The 20902-nt window shown below is 36.0% G+C and overlaps 1 protein-coding gene across 3 annotated transcripts in view; it reads left to right on the forward strand.

The window, feature by feature from the left end:
* SKAP2 (src kinase associated phosphoprotein 2) overlaps positions 1 to 20902 on the forward strand; it is a 123035-nt gene that overhangs the window by 21992 nt on the left and 80141 nt on the right. For all 3 annotated transcript variants that reach the window (XM_052799558.1, XM_052799576.1, XM_052799568.1), the window contains one exon: positions 1638 to 1742. In XM_052799558.1, the coding sequence (XP_052655518.1) occupies positions 1638 to 1742 (105 nt within the window). The remainder of the gene's footprint in view (positions 1 to 1637; positions 1743 to 20902) is intronic.

Consider the following 20902-nt stretch of genomic DNA (forward strand, 5'->3'; position numbering starts at 1 on the left):
AGGTGAATCCTGGAGAGGGATAATTTACTTTTGATTGGTTTGACAGGTGTGATGAAATGCAAATATTTTGATCAGATTAACAGGATGGCTGGAGTGCTACTGCAAGATGGACATGTCAAAAATAGACTGGAGTCAGATTCAGCTTTAAAGCAGTTGTTATATGGCATGGGAGCTTGAAAGGAAGCTTTCCCAAGAAAAGCATGCTAAATTAATGACGGGAAAACCACTTTGGTATTCAGCAGTCTCAAGATGTGAAAGAACTCCAGGAAAGCAAAAATCAGCCCTCCATGTCTTATCTGCATAGAAAACTTGCGGTTTTCTGCTAACAACTATGGTGCTTTTTGGGCATGGACTCTGAATTTTTCGTGGTTTTCCATGATTAAATGGAGACCAAAGGGGTAAAACTTTCAGCCATGGCTAGGCAGTCCTACTGATGAATGCAATTCATATGTCCGTGGAGAACAACATTTTCACTGCGCATCGGGTTTATTTTGGATTCTGAGAAATTAGTTATCTGATACAGTGCTCCAAAAGGGAACACATGAATAGAGAAGCATGTCTGGAGGTCTCTGGAAAGCTTTCTGTATATGAATATAGCAGAAGGCAATACTTGAGCAATTTAGCTTTATATGCTTTTTAAGAAAATTGAGGGTCATTTGATCTATCAGAGCATCAGCTTTATGATTTTGGTTTGGTGATTTTTACCATATTTAATGATTAGATTTTCCTCCTTCACCAAGACTCGATTTTTTAATGTTTTTTTTTTTAAGGAACAATGTAGTTTATGTCATTTTTCTACCTCTTCTTTGTCTAGTTGCTGTTAAAAAAAAAAACCAAAACCCAACCTGAGAAATACTGAGTTTTGGGAGGGACAACTTAAATTTAATTAAATGAAAGCCTCGACTAATATTGATTTCACTTTACCTTTCCCAGACCTTCACACTTAATGCACTCTGATCAGTGTAATGCATAGGTTAGCTAATAATGTAGATTTTGGATATATTGTAGTAGGGCGCTCAGCTGTGTAAGAAATTTGTCAATAGAACCCTGCATTAAGCCGCAGGTTCAGACCGGCTGCTGTCAGAAAGCGATTTTTAGTTTCATGGGAGGAATACAACACATACAACACTTGCAAAGTAGCGCCTAATTACGGTGAAGAAAAGTGAAAGTGGGCAGAGGGCGACAAACTGCTGCCAACAGTAGTTTGGCAGTTCCTTGGAGGGAAGGTGCCGCAGCTCCTTCCTGCGCTCGGACAGGCAGAACTTCGGAGCTTGGCACTGCCTGTTTCTCCTCCTGCCAGTGTTTTCCCTTGCCCACCTCTTTGCTGTGGTGTGTGTTTCTCCCCCCCCGCCCCGTGTGAGAAGCTGTCAGCTGTGCAGTGCTGGGAGCGGGTTCATTATGTGACAGCGTTGAGGGAAACCGCTCCAGCAACATGTCCGCGGCCGGTTAGAAGGTAGCCCACAGCTGCGCTTGAGCGTACAGGTGGTGCCTGTTACGAGAGTCCATGAGAAATGGGATTTTTTGGTTTGAGAGAGGAATTGGTATCCTCCTTACTAATGAAAATATTTGTCTTTGGATTCTGTTTGTGTTTGTATGATAGGCTATTTTAACTACCAATGTATTTTTAACTTTTACAGAATTGGAAGATGAGGAAGAGTCTGAGGGCTCTCTTTCTTTGCCTCCTGATAGTGAATCAATAGCATCTGACAGATATGATAAAGAGGATGAAGCACCCTCTGACGGTATGTGACACTGTTTTACCTTAGAATGTACTAGATTTGCCAGTTTGCTACAAACTCGTGTAATCGGATCCTTGTGATGCGAATGCTGGTGTTGGAAATCAGATAACCAGATAAGCATCACAGCTGGGCAGTTTTCTTACCTTTACAAGAACCTTGAAAGGAACTGAAGAGCTCTCTCTAGTGGTCCTAGAGCATAGTGAAGCTGTCTCAAATTTACATGGTGGTTTTTTTTTTTTTTTTTAACCTCATGGTTTTTCCTAACAAAGCATCTTCTGTAGATGCATATGTTTTTAAAGATAGATCAGTGGCTAAAACAGTGTGAATATTTGTAGTAACAAATTGTTTGTTAATTCAACATTATCAGATTCTTGCTTAATTTTATTGTGCTACTTAATGGCTTACTGTATTATTTATCTAATAAATAATGAAACAGTTTATGTGATTGATATTTTCTGCAAACTCCATGCAGAATAGGTTCATAAAATATTAAATTAATTATTCCTACAATGTTTCCTTCCATTAAAACAGTCTGTTGTAGAATGTTTTCATTATATAAATTTTAAATTTGAGTTTGCATTTAAAAAAAAAATAATCTAGGCTCCATAGCTGTTTTCCATGTTGTTTTATTTTATATTCATTAAATTTAATGCTAAATGTGACTGTTCTGAAGACATGAACAATTGAATATTTCAACAGTTAACAAGCTTGCTTTAGCATAGTGTCCATATTTTTGAGATTCGTTTATTGTATACATAATATAAATACCTTCTATGGATAATACATGGCAATAAATTAAGTATATGTACAAATAAATTAACGATGTATATTAATTTGTGGCACTAGAAGTTAGGTAGACTTACTAGTGAATGATGTTTTCTGACATGATATGATGATCAAACTGTGCAGCTCCATCTCGAAATACAATTGCTGAATGAAAATATGCTTCCTGCAACATAGCACTCCACATTTTATGTTATCCAGATTATTCCCTTTGGATACATAAATTGCTTTTATGAGGTATAAAATTATGTCTATTGCAGAACAGGGATAAGTCAAGTACATGCATAAGTGATAAACCTTCTAACCACTGATTCAGAATAACGCAATTTTTTTTATACCCAGAACTCTGTAAAATGTGTAACAATAATAATCACACTTTTTTTGTTTGGTTTTTTTTTTAATATTGAGCTTGTTGTATTTTGGCAATGTGACCTTCTATTAAAAAATAAAACCAAGCCATTTTGCTTTCTGGTTGAAATGTAATTATCAGTCAAATTGAATATGACTTTTAGAAAACCCGAGCTAATTTTCCAAATTACAGATGAATGCAACTTTCCATGTATTTATTTTTGCCAACAAACATAATCTTAACATTATTTCTAATTGTAACTTAATAACATGGTACTGATTGCATAAAGGGTATGTGACAAAATTGTATGACTATTTAATAGGAGATATGATTACAGATTTGTTTCAAAACAGTTAATAAAAAAAAGTGGTAATGTTCGTAAACCTAAGTAACGAATGGCTGAAGAATGCTGATGCACGAGTATATGAAATACCGTATGAGTTTATACAGATGGATGATTAATTTTTAGCCTGTTTTGGAAGTTATAGTTATGAGAGTAGGTGTAATAGCTGCCCAACAATATCTTGGCTAATTCATTCCAGTTTAGGTAGAAATATGGTGGGTGTGATTCTGTTATATTTAAGATGATTTTACCTCACTGGTCTTTCACTGATCTGTAAATACTGTCATTTATTGGAGGAGTGTTTCTGTTTTTCTCTTTGAATGTCCAGTGTGTCATTCTAAGACCATTTTGATTTTAACATATATAGTCTATTGTTCAAGTCTAGCTGCCTAGACTATGCATGTAAAGGTATGTTAGGAGAATCTTAAAGAGGTGAATTGATCCTCAGAGGTGCCATTTGTTTCAGTTCTCATAGGCATGAATGGGTTTGTTGAAGCTTAATACTGTATTTTTTGGTTTTTAGCAATCTGTTAATGTTCAATATTTAAATCCTACTCAAGAAGCTGGATCTGTAAGGTAGATGTTTGATCTTACATGGTTACCAGTTTAGTTCAGCAGGACTCTGTGCAGGTGTAAAACCTCATTTGTGTAGGATCAAGGCTCTCAGCAGTAACAGAGGGGCCTAACAGGAGGTAACCAAATTGAGGTGCTCTTTATTTATATCTCAGTATATTCATGTTTTTATGTAAAACCTTTTATATATATTTTCTGCTAAAAAAACCTAAACCAAAACAGGCATTTACCTTTATATACTTGAGCTAGACTGCAAGGTTTGTACGACTTCTGAAAGTGTCACTATTTAACTTTGCACTGTTAATGTCAAAATATAATTTGTGAAGGCACCCGCTTGGTAACAGATAAAGAATTACTGTATTACGTGTACATTACAGTCATTGTAAAATCCTGGAGTTTTTGTGTGACCTTTGTCTAATGGTGTATTAATTACAAGAGAGATAATCCATTTAACAATAAGTATGGGATAACTAAATTAGTACAGGTCACCTAAAGGCCTTTTGTCAAATCTGATTGTTATGTTGTCCTTTTGACTTTTACCTTATGGTAGGCACTAACAAAGTATCTAAACTTTGATGGATTATAAACTCTAAACATGATATGTATTTTTCATAATGCTAATGTAATTTTCTAGGTACTGAAAAGGTCAAACCCCCACATCTCTCTGTGCATTCTAAGTCTGTCTTTCCTTTTAATATTTCTTTTTCTCTGTTCCTCTGGTTCAAAAGTTCACTCAGTTCCCAAATGGCCACCTAATTTTCCAGTTATTCCCTCAAGCCATATGTGTTTTGGTTTCTTTATGGTTTATTAGGTACTGTAGGAAAGTAGCATAAGTTATATCATCTAATGAAATTCAAGCACACTTCAGTGATGCTTTGACTTGATTGCTGGCAGCAATTAAATCACAACGAAGGAGAATGATGCATAGGCTTACATGTCCAGACACCCTACAGAAATTGGAAGAAGGATAAAACACAACAAAACCCCCAAATAAAATAACAAACGTGAAAACAAGACAGACAAAACAAAACAGCACTACCAGGTACTCTGTTCTTAACTTGATTTTTTTTTTTTTTTTATTTTTATTGGCTAACAGCCTGATTGATAGCAAAATCATAACTTGCTGTATGCTAACAGGCAGAGTTCACTTGTAGGTTATTGTGAGCTGATAAAGGGTTAGATGGAGTTTTGATTTTCGCATTGGTCCTTGGTGCACCAGATTAATGGAATTTCAATGAGAGACTGGAGTAGTCACAGCTTTGTCAGAAAAACAGATGGAGATTCTATAGCCATGTCTGCTCATTAATACCAGTTGCCTGAAAGGTGTACTACTTCTCTATACAAAAGACTCAACATAATTGATTTTTGAGCAGGGTATTTTTTCACTTATTGATGACTAGGTTTCTTGCAACTTAAATGACAGGTTTTTGTATAGTACATTGTATAACAACGTTATGTCGTGTAAATTCTTACACCCCTTCCATCTGTGTTTTGAAGAATGTGTGTAATGGAAAATATCTACGTCTTGATCAGTTAAAAACCAAAGCACAGTACTTGAAATAGTAAGAATTCCTTTAAAGTTGGTAGCAAACTTATTTTTGATTGAGACATTAATGGGGGAAAAAGTTACTGTTTTTCATTTAATTTTCAGGTTTCATAGGATAGTATGAAATATAGGTTCAATGCCATGCTGAAACTTTCCTATTTAACAGTGTAGTCTTCTTTTATGGTCTCAAGGGATTTTTTTTTAACAGTAATTTTTTTTGTTTTATGGTATGGTAACTTGATTCCATAGTAGGAAATGCCATTAGTATTAAAGGAACAAACTTTCTGACTTTGCAAGTACTGTGAGTGAACCGACCACTTCTGAAGAAGATATGTCTATTTAGCTCTGCAGGGAGTATGTGATTAGGTAATTACTGGATCTAAAAAGATCACAGTGAATGCTGTGATAAAATAATTCAGATCGTCATCATTTCTATGGAAGGTCTAGAAATGTTGCCTTGAGCATGTAAGGATGAAAGAAGTACTAAAAATGTGTCTGGGGACTTGTGTGCATTTCAAATTATCATATTTGGCTATAGCTTATGGGTAGAATATGCTGTTCAGCAGAAAATTCTTAAATATGGTGAGAATCTCATACTAAAAATTCCCCATAGTTGAAGTAGAGGAAGGTAGGGCCTAAGCAAGCAAAATAGGACATTTGGAGAGTTTTGAGGAATCAGAATAAATGAAGGGCTTGCGCTTTAACTGTCATCAGAGTGCAGTCTTGAAAATGAGTGGAATTTGTTGCTCCCTGCAACATGCTTTTCTTGGTATAATTTTTGGATGAAACGACAGGTTTTAGCACTCTGTTTTCATGCAGCTCCTTTGGAAAAGTTCTATACAAGTCTTTGCGGGCTTGAGTCAACTATTTTACATGATCTATAGTGTTTCCTTTGCATGAACATCACATTTTGCATTTTGATTGATCAAGTGAGGATAAAAAAATTGTGTGACTAAATTTTGCATGCTGCTTCTTTTGACATTTTAATACAAGTACTGATTAAGCTTCTCCCCCCCCCCCCGCCCCCTTCCCCCTTGGTAGGCATAAAGATTTGAATACTGTCACTGAAGATGGGTAGAGTTCAATGTAAGACCTTATCTTTATGTACAAAGCATATACAAGTATTTTCCCACTTTCTTCAACTACATTCCTATTGAGTTTATTTTTGAGGTACTATATTAAAGCAAAAACTGTGTTCCATCACAGAGTCAGTTAAGCAGTATTAGCAACTAAGTTCACAAAGGTTGGAGAATGGAAAATGCAGCTAGGATTTTTCTGTCCTCTTCTCTCTCCTTTTGCCTTTCCTGTTTTGCCTTTCCTGTCCCCCCAGTCTTATATTGGTTTACCACTATTTTAGTATCATAATCATGTACATGGAGAGGACGTTTGGTTGTCTTGGGGATGACAGGATTGGAAGTTTACCTGAGTTGTTCTAGGCGATTAGTTACTTGCTTTGCAGTACTGGAGAGAGTTCCAAACTAAGCGTATGACAGCCATTGAAAGAAGTGAGAAACTCCTTTGTCTTGTTTTTCTCATAAGTAGTTCTCTCTGAAAGCAGAAAAACAAATATTTTATTATTCCTTATATCTCTTGAAATATTCAAGCTTGACTGAAAAAGATCAGATTGAGGGGAGGTAAGATCTAGATTTACTGGGACACTTGACCTTTGGCAAGAAATGGTGATTTCTACTTTATGCTCTTATTAGGAGCTGGCAGGAGGGCAATAGCGTCAGTGCCATGGGAAATGGGTAAAGACTGGACATTGGCATGCCAGCTTTATATTGAGGGGATGCTAGTTCCTGTCAGAATTGTTACTGGGAAATAATGTAATTTATTATTTCGATACATGTAGGTAATTCTATGTTTTCATCAATGGTTTAGTAGACTCTTTTGCTGTGTCTGAACAGATGTTGTATGGCAGAGGAAATACCATGTATTGCAATGTATTATGATTCTGCATTTCTGGGACATTTCTGTCTGAAAAGGTAATACGGCTGATAGAAACGTTGCTTTCAGAATTCTAAGAAATTGTAGTTAGCGACTCAATCTTAAGCAGGTGGACTGAAGTCTAGAATTTCTGATGTGGTATGCTGAGGCTGTCAGAGGAAGGATGCATCACCAGGGAATTGGCCTGAGATACTTGTGGACAGTTTAGATGTCACACAGAATACAATCTTTTACAAGCTGATGGAACACAAAGAAAACTAAAACATACTAAAGATAAACTTAAAATATGAAGTGTTTTTTTAAAATTCAGTTTATGAGGGTATTGGTGCATGTGGGACCATGCGCGCATAAATTCCCAGCTCCAAATCTGTTTGTTTAACAAATGAGATGGGGGTGCTAACTTTGTTGAAATTGTCAAAAGCTGTAAAGAAGATCAACTCCTTATTGGATAGGAGAGACCTTAAGAGTAAAGTCAGTGTATCACCCTTAGCCTGCCCGAGATGTTTCTTGGCAGGCACCTGTCTTGTCTTTTCTAAAAACCTCTAATGGTGCAACTTCAGTCTCCCTCGGGCAGCTTGCCCCAGTGTTGCACTGTACTTGCTAGTACAGGATATATACCCTAAACACTTTTTGTCAGTCTGTTGACATTTGACTCTTTTGTCCATTAAGGACATGACGATAGTATATTTCCTTTTTTTTCCCCCTTCTGTTGTGAATATATTTGAAGACTGAGAAGGCTCTTTATAACTTTCCACATGTAACTGCTGTTGAAACTGTATGAAAAGACCAAGCAACTGAAATGCTTGCTTTGTTTGTTTTTAGGATCCATAGCAGTGAGTATAGCAGCAATGACTTATCTTGGAGAAGCAAGAAGTTTTTAAAGAATAAAAAAGTGCATGTGAAATATGCAAAGCTAATATAATTAATTTTTATTTAAACCATTTGTACAGAACAAAAGGGATTAATTTCTGATAGGAAGCAGAAGTTTTAAGTGAAATTTTGGCCCTATTAAAGTCAACAGTAAAGTTAAAAATGGCATCATGTAGGTTAACAGTGTGTACAAATTGATGAGACTAAAACGTTTGAACTTCTAATTATCATGATGAAAAACTTCCTATTAAACAATAAACCCCTGTGTTCTTTTAACATTTACCTTTTTCCCATGGGAGAGATGACATGGTTTGTTGCTCATTTTATTTCATCTATGTTGCTTCAGTGACTGAGCAATAACAAAACAGCCATGTATGCTCCACCACTACGCAGGACAATATCCACAATAAAAAACAAATAATGACCTGCTTAACCCATTTCTTTTTCATATTAGATCACAATTTTATTCAAGATATCTAACAATGTTACGGTAAAAAAAAAACCAGAAAGCTTGAAGTGCAATAGATTTTTCTGTTTACTTTGTATTGCTTGTTGGCCTAATGTTTTTCTAGATTGGTCCTTGTACATTACAAATAGCTGAAATAAAAAGGAAGAGGGAAGGTTTTCCTTCAGCCTCTTTGATATGTGATAAGCTTTTCAGGTGTGTTTTGGAGGCTGTTGGTTATGGATTTAGGACCTTATTAATGCTTTCCTCAGCTGAGTGAATTTCTACCTTCTGATTTCCCTGTAATTCTTATTTCTTCCTGCCAAGCAGTAGTGGCAAGTCAGCTTCCATTCTGCTCCTTACTCCTTCTGTCCCAGAAACAGACAAATGCATCAATCGTAGATGATAGCACTGCTTCGTGCTACTTCAGTGGCACCTTGAGGTGGGTACCCTTCTAGTACCTTTCCAGAGGTGAGCGGATCAAACAGATTGTTGCTGCTCGGCATTCAAGGCAAGAGGCATCTCTTCCTTCCTGGTATCTACCATATACGACAGGAAAATGGGTCTGCCTTCAGCATATACTATGCAGTAGTCTCAAACATCTCGGGGGAGAACAAACTCTACAAAACCATGATGGTTTGTTTTAGGCTAGATCAGAAATACGTAAAACAATGCTTTGTGTGGTACTTCATGTTTTCCATGTCAAGGATGAGGCCTTAGAGTGCCTGGATATAGGAACCAACTGAAAAAAAAAATAGCCTTGCAATAAAAGTAAGAATTTTTTAAGTTTGGTGTAGGCTTTTCTTTCTCTGAATTGGTGATTCGGAATTTTTGCCCATACCTAATTTATTGCATGCACTGAAGTGTGTATCAGTATCAGTGAAGTATCAGTATCAACACTGATCAACAGAAAAAGATTTTTCCCATATTCCTGTTTTTGTGTTTTAACTGATTAGTACTTTCTGTAGAGGTGCAAAGTGTATCTGTAGATCTTAAGCAAGTACAAAAAGGGCCTGTTTTCTGTCAGGTGTCATGCAATCCAGGCATTAATTTAGTGGATTTGGGTTTGTTTCCTTTTAAATAAAAGGGGAGGTTGCAGTGGATTAATATTTGTGAATTTTGAGATTAAATTTGAGTGGAAAAGTAAAAACTTTTGAATGGAAAAGTAAAAACTATGTAATGAAAAGGTTTATTAAAGTGTTTTGCAAAATAATAAAAAATTGTAAATTAAATCTTTGTGATATCTGCTGTATGGGCAAATTCATTATTTGCCCTTCTTGAGAAGATGTTGCAGGTATTGTTCACTGCTTAAAAATTTGCAGCAGGAACCATACTTCCTTTGGACATTTGTCACTAGACAGTATTAGTTTGGTTAATAGTTTCCTCAGTGTCCTGGTTTCGGCTGGGATAGAGTTAATTTTCTTCCTTGTAGCTGATACTGAACCCAAAACATAGCACTGTATGTGAAGAATGTTGATAAGGCTGATATTTTCAGTTGTTGCTAAGTAGTGTTTAGACTAAGTCAAGGATTTTTCAGCTTCTCATGCCCAGCCAACAAGAAGGCTGGAGGGGTACAAAAATTTGGGAGGGGACACAGCCAGGACAGCTGACCCAGACTGGCCAAAGGGGTATTCCATACCATAGAATCATAGAGTCATTTCGGTTGGAAAAGACCTTCAAGATCATCGAGTCCAACCATTAACCATGCCCCCTAAACCATGCCCTGGAGTACCCTGTCCACTCGCTTTTTGAATACCTCCAGGGATGGTGAATCAACCATATGATGTCATGTCCAGTATATAAACTGGGGAGAGTGGGGCTAGCGGGGGATCACTGCTCGGCAGATAATTGGGCATTGGTCAGCAAGTGGTGAGCAATTGCATTGTGCACCACTTGTTTTGTATATTCTAATCCTTTTATTATTATTATTGTCATTTTAGTATTGTTGGTTTCTTCCTGTCTGTTCTATTGAACTATTCTTATTTCAACCCACAAGTTTCACTTTTTTTCCTATTCTCTCCCCCACTCCACTGGGTGGGGGGGAGCGAGTGAGCGGCTGCGTGGTGCTTAGTTGCTGGCTGGGGTTAAACCATGACACTCAGTAATTCTTCATAGATGCTTGCTTGGATTACTTAAAAGAGTAGGACTTCAGAGTAGAGTAGCAGACTAAAAATGCTGAATGCCATTTTTTCTCCAAACTAAAATTATTACTGCAGTTTCTAACTAGTATTAGTCAGAGCCTATTCACCCCTAGCTGTCCCAGGAATGAAAGGTAGTACCCCATAAGGATCTTAACCTTGTTTTCTCTACTGCTGGTAGTCAGAAATAGTTTTGGGCCCATTTTGGGCAAGGAATTATGGATGATCCTATGCAACAAAACAGAGGAAGACCTCTTCTGGTCTAAACAGGATTTTCCTGGCCTCCTTCTGAATATTTACTCTGTCTACCTTACCACACATTCTTTAGTAGAAAAAAGTACATCACAGCCTGATAATAACTTTCCAGAGATACTCTAGTATTCGTACAAAACATCTTTTTGCTTGTTCCTCAGCAGTTAAATTTTGTGTTCCGGTATATGGACATGGGTGATGTATAAATACTCACAATGCATATTCAAAGATGCAGTTAGTTTATTAAGTGCTTCACATGTCTGCACTTGTACATCATCACTTTGCATTGAAGAGATAAGGGGAAAGGATTAGTGTCGAAAGAATGTGAACGGAGGTGGAAGGATATTTGGACTGTGTACGTGGCTGTGCTGTAAGACAAAAATGGGATGGAGACAAGTGAAGTGAAGGTGGTCCAAGTGTTTTTGGTGGTAACAGATGAATTGTTGTTTCGCAAGCATGGGTACAGGAAATGGGCCTTATTATTACAGTTGTCTGGAAAAGGAAGTTAATGGAAGTGTTGTCATTGACTTCCAATTAAAAAAAAAAATTAACCTTGCCTGTTTTCAGGTGGAGAGTCTAACACGTTCTTATAATTCTGTCTATTTTGTGTTTAGTAATTTGAATATGTATGCCTATGAAGGTAGTCGGGGAAAAGTTTGTCTTTTTGATTTCTAGAACAGCTTTCCTTATATGAAAGTAGGAGTGGCCTAATTTTTCTCCCTCGAATAGCTTCTTCAGAAGCTAGCTTTAATACTGTATTTTAACAGAAAAATAATTGATGAAACTGCCACAGACTTTTTTGATCAAAGCTTTTTGGAATATTTTAGCAAAATGGTTATTCTGTAATTGTGTGTGTAAAATAACTGCATGTAAAGAATTGAAGATACACAAAAGAATGTAGTCATAACATTGAGAATTGCAGAGGTGGTTTTTTTTCCTGTAATCTGCATAGATAACATTTGGAATTTTAGATTGAAAATAAAATGTGCAAAATAAAACCTTTGTTTTTACTTGTTAACCACAACATATCTGCAAATTTCATTTGGAAATATGGACTATGTGATGCAGTTGATAGAGGTGCATTTAAGTACATATTGCTTTTTTAATATATGGCATACCTTTTTTTTTTTTTTTTTGTCTCAGATTGCTGGAATCTTCCAGTGCTCTCATTCATTTGAGTGATATTTAGAATGTGGTATAAAAATAATGTGAAAATGCCGTAGTGAGCTGGTGATAATTGATTTACTCCATCACACTGAAATACCTCTTGTTTTCCTCTTACTCTTCCCTTGGGCAATAATCATGGGATCAAGCTGCCAGTCTGTAGATATAATTTCTCCAGCAGTGCCATCTGGCTCCTTGGCACTGGAAGTTGTATTGGCTTCTTTGCTGTTTCCACTGATTTTTGTCAAATGTTAGTCTGTTGATGAGATGTCTTTTGCTAGTGGGGGCTGATTTCTACCCCTCACCAAGTGAATACTGTTTTTTATTGGTGTTGTAAGGGACCGCTTATATTGTGTGGGGGTTTTAGTTTTGTGTTTTTTTTTTTTTTAATGGAATTTAGGACTTAATATGGGACCTCTTTGAGGAAAAATAAGGTTTTATCTATCAATTGGCTTCTTCCACTCATGTTTAAAATACAGTTTCCCAGGATTTTTGTACTTGTTGAATAGTACTAGCATTGTGTCCTCTCACAGATTTTTGTAGATCTTCAATGTAGAATTACGTCCTTTTTATTTTTGTCTCCTGTAATGTAGAATTGTCTCCTTTTTATTTTTGGGAACTGTCACTTTTTAAAGAAATTATGGATAAGCAACAAGAATTTGTAGGGTCTGTGGAACAGATGTAACAAGCTTTATGTTTTGGAATAACCAGCCACCCGAGCTATCTTTTTTGTCACAGAACTGCAGTTTTATTTTTGCATCAACTTTTCTTTAAAAAAAAAAAAAAATTAGAAATGGTGGCTCAGTAGAACAAATGCATTTGAGTTACTTTATTCTATTCAAGCCTTAGATGCTTTTCACTGCCATACAAGATATAATGATGGCATTGATAAAGAGTTAGAAAAGAATGCTCTGTAAATAGTATTTTAATGGGGATGGGAGGTGGGAGGAGAATCCTCTTGATGTAAACTCTTTTTGTAATTATTATTGTTCTTATTAATTTCTTAATTATTTGTTTTATTTTTGTTTCCTCTACTGGTCAGAAGCATTCATCTAGGGAAAAAAAAAGTCTGAGGAGCTGAGGATCCGAACAAAATATGAAGAACAGAGTTTCAGATAACACATTTTTATTCTGCTTTAAAAAAAATTGCTTTGAATATTTTGGGTGAATAAAAAAAAAACAAAACCAAAGCCCTTTCTGTTATTATGTAAGTGAAGTCCTATTAATCAGGACAAGGCTAACTAATTTAAATTCTCTATATATTTTTTTAAAATTTTTATTTTAACCACCATTTTCAAATGCTGTGTCTCAGATGAATGAATTATACTTATCCTTGGGTGTAAATACAAATTTTCTTCTGTGTTGAAAGTATTTTCTTAAAGTTGTTCAAGGTAACCTTGTGAACTCTCAAACATGAACAATTGTGTTTAGTTAGCCTGTTGGAATATTTTTATATTATCCCTAAAAGTAGAAAATAATAAGCACTATTTATTTATCATAGTCTTAGTACTACTCTAGTGTAATACCTTTGTTAATAAAATACTATTAAACTGGTGTTTAAATCAATATTATAGTGCTTTTCCAGCACTGGAGAAATTGTCCAGTACTAGAAATGATAGGACTGAAAATCTTATATGGGGCAAGGAGGGCCTCGGTGAGTTTTTTGTAGCAGTTGGTTTGAATTAAATTTCAAGGATCTCTTGGTGTCTCCTTATGGTAGTCTTTTAAAGAAGATAACAACAGACAGGGTGTCGGAATATGGGTCTCCTTATCAGTAACTTGACTCTGATACAAAGTGGGTTTTTTTAACGTGAGTTCAGTTGAAAGAATCTATAGATAAAGGGCTACAATATCCAAGTATGGCAAGCATAGCTGAATATGCATGATCTATTGTTAATAGTAAAAGTGTAAGTCTTTAGGTTCACAGAATATATTCTGTCATGGAAGACTTTAAGCGTGTAGGTATATCAGGATTTTCTAAAATACCATCAAGTATTCTTTTTGTTCATAACTAAGTGTGAGGATAAAATGTCGCCTCTAATCAATTGTCTGGGATGCCACCTCATTAAGATTTACACGATCATCAAAAATGCCCAGAATTGTTTGTTGGCTGTATCCTAACTCAAATATATAAAGGGGATACCACAGCATTTTTCTTTAGAATCGCAGGGAGTTCAGTGACCTTTTGTGGCAAATTATGTAGAAAGAAAATATTTATATTCATTTAAAATAACCTCCATGAAGAAATAGTCTCATTACCCTGTTTGATCAATTCCTTGCAGCCTGAGCTGTAGCATGCTGCTATTGCCATTGGTTGATGGAATACACTGAGAAGTGGCTAATGGTGATGGTGCTCATCAGGACAGGGTTCAGCCAGCGGTCAGCAACAAATAATTCAAGACTGTTTCTAAGTTTGTGGCTGGTGGAATTTGCTTCTTGCCCCAAGCCAGCAGCATTGCTGAGCTGGGCTATTTGATTAGAAGAGAAGCATGTTTGCTTCTTAGCAACTGCACATTTGCACAACACACAGACCTATACTGCCTCCAAAGGTTTGTCTTTTGTGATGGTGGGATAATACTTTTCTGTTGATTGACAGACAAAAGAGATCTTTGCAATGCAGAGGAGTTTACAACCAATTTTTTTCTTTGTCTTTTGTAAACTTATTGGAGGTGCTTCTTAATTTAGCATTGCCTGATGCAGATTTGTATATGCAGCAAGACTGGCCATGATTTGAACTCCTACATTTAAGCTATTACTGCTGTGCGTATTTAAAGGACAGATGCACACTTATGCTTAATCATTGGTGTGTGCAGCTTTTTCCCCAGCAGATCTACTTAATGGAAATTATTTTTGACTGTATTTTGAAATAGATTTTAATACATATATTACTATCTCCCATGCAAGAGTGATACTCCTTTTATAGAAGATAATGATAAAGTGAAAGCTGTTCTATTCTTAGTGCTTTTTTTAATATATTAACAGAAGTGCAGCAGTGATGGCAATTCTAATGGTGTGTGTGTAATTTTCGATGTAACACTTCCCACAGGAAGTGAGTCTACAGAAGAAAATGTGTCTAGTCAGTAGAAGGCAAAGGTATTTATAACACTGGTAATCCTTGAAAAAAGACAATTTAGGAAAAAGAAAGCCTGAGATTTACAGTCCTAGGAGGCCAGGGCAAGAAAAAAGCAAACTTTTTTTTTTATGGTTTTACAGCTCTTTTCACTCCTGGCTGGTATTTTATTTTGGAAGTTTCCATACTGCCATAGGGGAGCAATAAATCGCTGATGTGGTTACTGAAATGTTGCATGAAATAGTAAGTACAGTTAGTGTTAATGTGGATTTTTGATGCAGATATCTGCTTGCATATTTTCCTAAATAAAAGATATCTTTTAGCTTTCATAACTAAAACCAGCAAGTACCTTTCTAAGTGGATTTTATAGTCTGTTAAAACTGTATCTTTTAAGGGATAGGGAGAGTTAAAGCAGGAGTGCACAAAAAAAGGACTGTGGGCCATATTAGCATGCCTAATGTAAGCATCCAGGAGTTTACTTACTAATAACCATTTCAGTGGCAATTCAGAGCCAAAAGAGAAGAGGAAGAAAGCTTTCCGATATGGTGAGGCAATAATAAACCCCAGATGTCCCTCTTTAAGTCAACATTAAACCTTCCAAAGTTTTAAAACCTTTTTCACATAGGAAATGTTTTTTAGTCAGATGAACAATTTTAAATAAACCCTAATCAAAAAATGCAGGCTTTTTAGAGAATTTTGGGGTTGATGAGGGAGTGAGACAAACTGAAAGCAATCAGGGGGAATCAGTGGCTGTTCTGGGGAACAGGTATTTGGGGTGTGCATACTGCTGAGCAGGAAGCAAGGTGTAGAAATGGGTGTGACTGTTGTTTTGGAGGCCCTGGAAGGGCTGATTGGAGACTGACTTCGTTCTCTTCCTTGATAAAGTTGATGTGTGTATATATACATTTTTAGAAGTGTGTTTTAACATACTGGTAGGATTTCACAGTCAGTAGGGAGAGGTGTTAGCTTTGGCTTAATTTCTGAGACGTTCAGAAATAGTGTGATAGTGTGATAAGGTTGCTGCTTGTTACGCTGCTGAATTGCCAAAGAGATGCTTACGCCCGGTTGACTTATTTTTGTACCTCAATACCCGTTAAGGTGTTACCTGTGTTCTACGCAGATTTTATACTTCTTTCAGTAATATATGCACAATGAATTAGTGTGGTGTGGTTTTTTTGTGTATGTGTGTTTTTGGTTGTGTTTTTTTTTTTTTTTTTCCCTAGGAGAGAGCCTTTTGCAAGCACTAGGCTTTTTGAACAAAGTAACTAAAATATGTAGGATTTACCACATTGCTACTACCAAAATGCAACTGTGTCCAGGGTAGAATGCAGTAGCTCTTACAATGGCACTATAAACAATACCCAGAAATTTAAGAGCAGGATATGAGGAATATCTCACCTAATTGAAATGACAACGGGGATTTTACATAGGTTGATGCAATTATTCGTATTGGAGGTGGGCCAGAAAGCTGGGGTTATTCCCCTCATCTTGCTAATTAGGCTTTCAGTTTCATTAACAGTCACTGAGATATTGGGTGACTGATAGATATGAACATAACCATAATATATATAACGAATATTTTATTTATTTTTTATTATTCTTTAGAAGCATCTCTTGGATTATGTTAAGAAGTCTGTATAAAATTATTATGGATCACTTTTGATTGTATAGCTCAAGATAGGTAGTAATAAAGGAATGTTTTAAGATGTACAGAACACCAAATGTATGAGGACTGAAGGCATCACAGCTATGCCTATTTTTGGGTAGACTGTGTGCTACAACTAAGACACTACCATGTTTATATTAGTGGCATTTTATTTTCCTATTCCAAGATAGAATTTATATGGATTTCTACCTTTACAAATCTGTATGTTGAGAAGGGAAATTAATCTAGTTTTGTTGTTCTCCCAGGATGTTTTCAACCTGGGGTAAATTTAACTTTGAACAGGACTGAGGAATCTACAGTTCTTGTTGTCTTTAAGCCCTAATTTAGGAAATATAACTTAATGCGTATGGCATCTTTAAATTCCCTTGCCACTCTAATACACTGTCATTGGATTTTTTTTTTTTTTTCCTTTCCCTCACTCTGTTAATTGCCTTTGTCCTTTGGAAACAGATGTTTTGAGGGACGTTTTTTTTGGGTTTGTCTTCCTTTTTAGGGAATAATAACGAGGTGCAGTACTATGTTGGTACCAAATAGCTGCTTGCTATGTTTTGGAAAGGGCCTTGAGTGTCTGAACCTTAATTAAATCTCTAGGCCAGTCTTTTTTCAATTGACTTCTCCTTTTCCAAATTCTATGATTAGTGTGTTTCAGGAATGTCAGGTAGAGAATTTCTTCACTGTATCTGCAGTCAGTGATGATTCAGGTCTTAAATTAAAAATAGCCTTCAATGAAGAACATCATAAATATAAACCAAGACGGTGAAAATACTGCTCAAAAAGCAAATCTACTGAGTCAAAATGTTTGAAAACCCGAAAATAACGTGTGTGAAACCGAACAAGCTAGAACAATGATAACCACTTTAAAACTGAGAAATAAATTGAATTGTTCAGAACTGGAGTGGTTTAGGTTGTTGTTTGGGTTCTCCTTGCCTTTTCACAATTAAAACAGAACAATGCTATTCTAAGGTAACATTATAATAAAGGAGAGTGTGGTTACAACATAACTAGTTAATTCTGGTTCCCACTGCTCTATAGATAAGGCCATAATTTGTCCTTTTGGCTTAATACTTACATTGATGATCCTCCTGTAGTTTTTCATGGATCCTTTGGGACTGAGAGTCAGTTGTCTAGATCTGATGGCTTTTTCATGTTAGTTTCTTCATCTGTAAGATTATTCTAAGTAATATACCAGTGATTTGTAAATATTTTGAACAAAGTTATCTTTCTGTGCTGTATTTCCCTTCCATACCGAGAAGTAACTCCTTTTGCCAGTATGTTTTATTGGCTAATACATACACTATTGAATAAAATAATGTTCATGAAATAAGAACAAATAGAACAGTGATTAGTCATTTTATTCATTCAATATAACTCTAATCTTGCACAGAAATGGGTTTTGGTAGTGATATAAAGACACATACTGGTACAGATAATGCATGAAGAAGTTTATCCCAGAGTCTTGTTCTTTAGTACTTTGTCACTGACTGGCTTCCATGTAGTGTTCTCTAGCACATTTTGTTAAGTGTTTTTCAAGAATTTGTTGTCAAATTATATTATTTTTAGAGGATCGCAAGTTTATGTGAGGAAATCTGACAGTGCATTAGCATGACTGTTGTAGATGCAAATGCTTTTGTGGGAACCAATATAAAAAGGAACCTTTATAATGATTAGATTTTTATTTTGAGACAGTTTTGTTGCTAGTCATAGATTCATTGGCTGCATATGTGAGTTCAGTTTATGTACAAACTGAAGCTGTGACTTAGCTTGTGGAGTGAAAAACTGAAAAAGCTATGAAAATTGGATAGGTGCCAATAAATGTGTGTAATATATTTTTCACGTCATCTTATTTTCATTGGATCAAGGCAGTTTTAGAATCCTCCACTGTATGTATGTGCCCTTAATTTGAATGAGTCCATGTGTCAGAGAACCTAATTGGGATAAAAACAAAAAGTGGGAGAAAAGGTTTGGATACAGATATGCAAATATACTGGCGGAGGACCTAGGTTGTACAGAAGGTATGTAGCAGGGACTGAAATTAAATCATGTCAGTTGAAGTCAGACATGGTCAGTTGAAGCCCTTAGAAATCTCTTCCTTCTTTACTAGAAATGTAACTGTCAACTAAAAAAAAGCCCAGGTGGTTAGGAATACAGCAGTATTATTCTGTGCATTGCCACTTACTACTTATTATTTCCATATTACTATATTCAGGATTTAGTAGTCAGCATTCTTTTGTTGTGCTGCTTGTTCACCACTGCAGGATACCCATGTTCTTCATGTGAGGAAAGAGGTAAGGTGACAAAAGCTCAGTTAAGTCCTTAAAGCAGTACGTGTTCAAACTGAGGGAAAATTTTGGCTTTGATAGTGGTGTATGTCCTGAACTACCACCATTTTCAATGAGCTATTTGTATGTGTTGGATAACAGCATTTGTACCTGACCTGACTGTATATTTAAAAAGGAGGGGAGGAGGAGGTGACATTACTAGGATCAAAAATTGGTTTTCTTGAAAAATAATTTCATTTAGATAATCAGAGTCATCTTACTGTTTACCGTAAGGATCCTCTTTCATGGCCTTTTCCTTACTTTTTCTCTGTCAATCTGATGTACGCTATAGCAGTCACAGAAGAAACTATTCAGTTTTCTGTGAAATGCATGAATTGGTACATAAGTGACGTCCCAGTCTTATACATGCTGTAACCTTCCCTCTGCCCCCTCTCCGTCCCTCCAGCTGCTTACATTACTTTGAAAAAGTGTGTGGGTGGGTGCGGTGGGGGAGAATCAGTAAAGTGGCACAGCAGGCCTGAAAATGAGATGTGTTTCCCTGTAGAATTTTTTTTTTTTAACAAATGTAATGAAACCAACAACATTTCACAGCATTTCTAGAAAGATGTGAATACTGCTTCTCTGTTATGAAGAGGAGCAGTGGAGGCAAAGTAGCTCTGACTTGTCCAAGATTGCAAAAGGAATCTGGTTAAGAGCCAGGACTAGTTCTACGTTTTCTAGCTCCTGCTTACATGGTAAGATCTCTCCGTTACGTCTCACATTTTCCAGGTTTCTGAAGTTTTTGACAATTTGAAATGGATATTAAAGGGACACAGGGTAAACTTTTTTTTCTTCTGTCCTCAGAACCACATCATTTATTAATAGATGTCATCCTAACGTGTATACAACTTCCATGGCTTTGAGTGCTATTGTAAATGGTAAAAAGACCCTTTGGTTGGGTTTAAACTGATGCCGCCTTCTGAAGTACAAGAGGTGTTTGTAGTTTTGTATAATGTCTTAGTTTTAATAATAATATTTTAATATGAAAATGTTGGTGTTCTTTTAACTGTTTAAAAAAATTAGCATACTCTGCTCTGACTTTTCAATACCAGAAAAATAATTTAGATAATACAAGGTGTAGGACACACCACATCCCGCCCCCCCCTGCCCAGAGTTATAGCAGTGCATTAAACTGCTGATACAGACACTAAAACTGAGTTTTCCCTTACTGTTTCATTTGAGGGTGTTGCAGGGTTTTTTTTTCTTTTATGAAAAAGGTGGTGGTGCAATTTAAAGGCTGGTATATAGACCATACCAAAAGCAGTTAAGTACATTCTGGAGACAATAGTATAATGCTTTCTATCTGAAAGATCTTGGCTAACTTACATAAACTGGTGAAAAAGTTTATGAAAGTTACTCTTCAACTTGCAAGTGATTGAAGTGATTTGGCTTCACTTTAAAAACAGCAGCCTAAAACTGAGCTGCCTGAGTATTACCATTATTCCAAAGCAGCATAATTACCATTAGGAGAGAATTGGTTCCTTTAAAGGAAAAAATAATGAAGGGAAAACTTCTTAAAATGAGTTTTATTACATTTTTCTTATAAAATTAGTCTTTCATTTTGTTGATTAATGCTTGAGTTTAAGATTTTGATGTAGGCATTTCACCATTATAATTCTGAAATATGGGAAGTCCTTGAAAACATTCCCGGATTGCCTTCTGTCTGTCTGCCTTGTAAAAGATCCTTTCAGTTAAATGG

The sequence above is a fragment of the Harpia harpyja genome, chromosome 1, assembly GCF_026419915.1.
Source record: "Harpia harpyja isolate bHarHar1 chromosome 1, bHarHar1 primary haplotype, whole genome shotgun sequence".
Lineage (NCBI taxonomy): Eukaryota > Metazoa > Chordata > Aves > Accipitriformes > Accipitridae > Harpia > Harpia harpyja.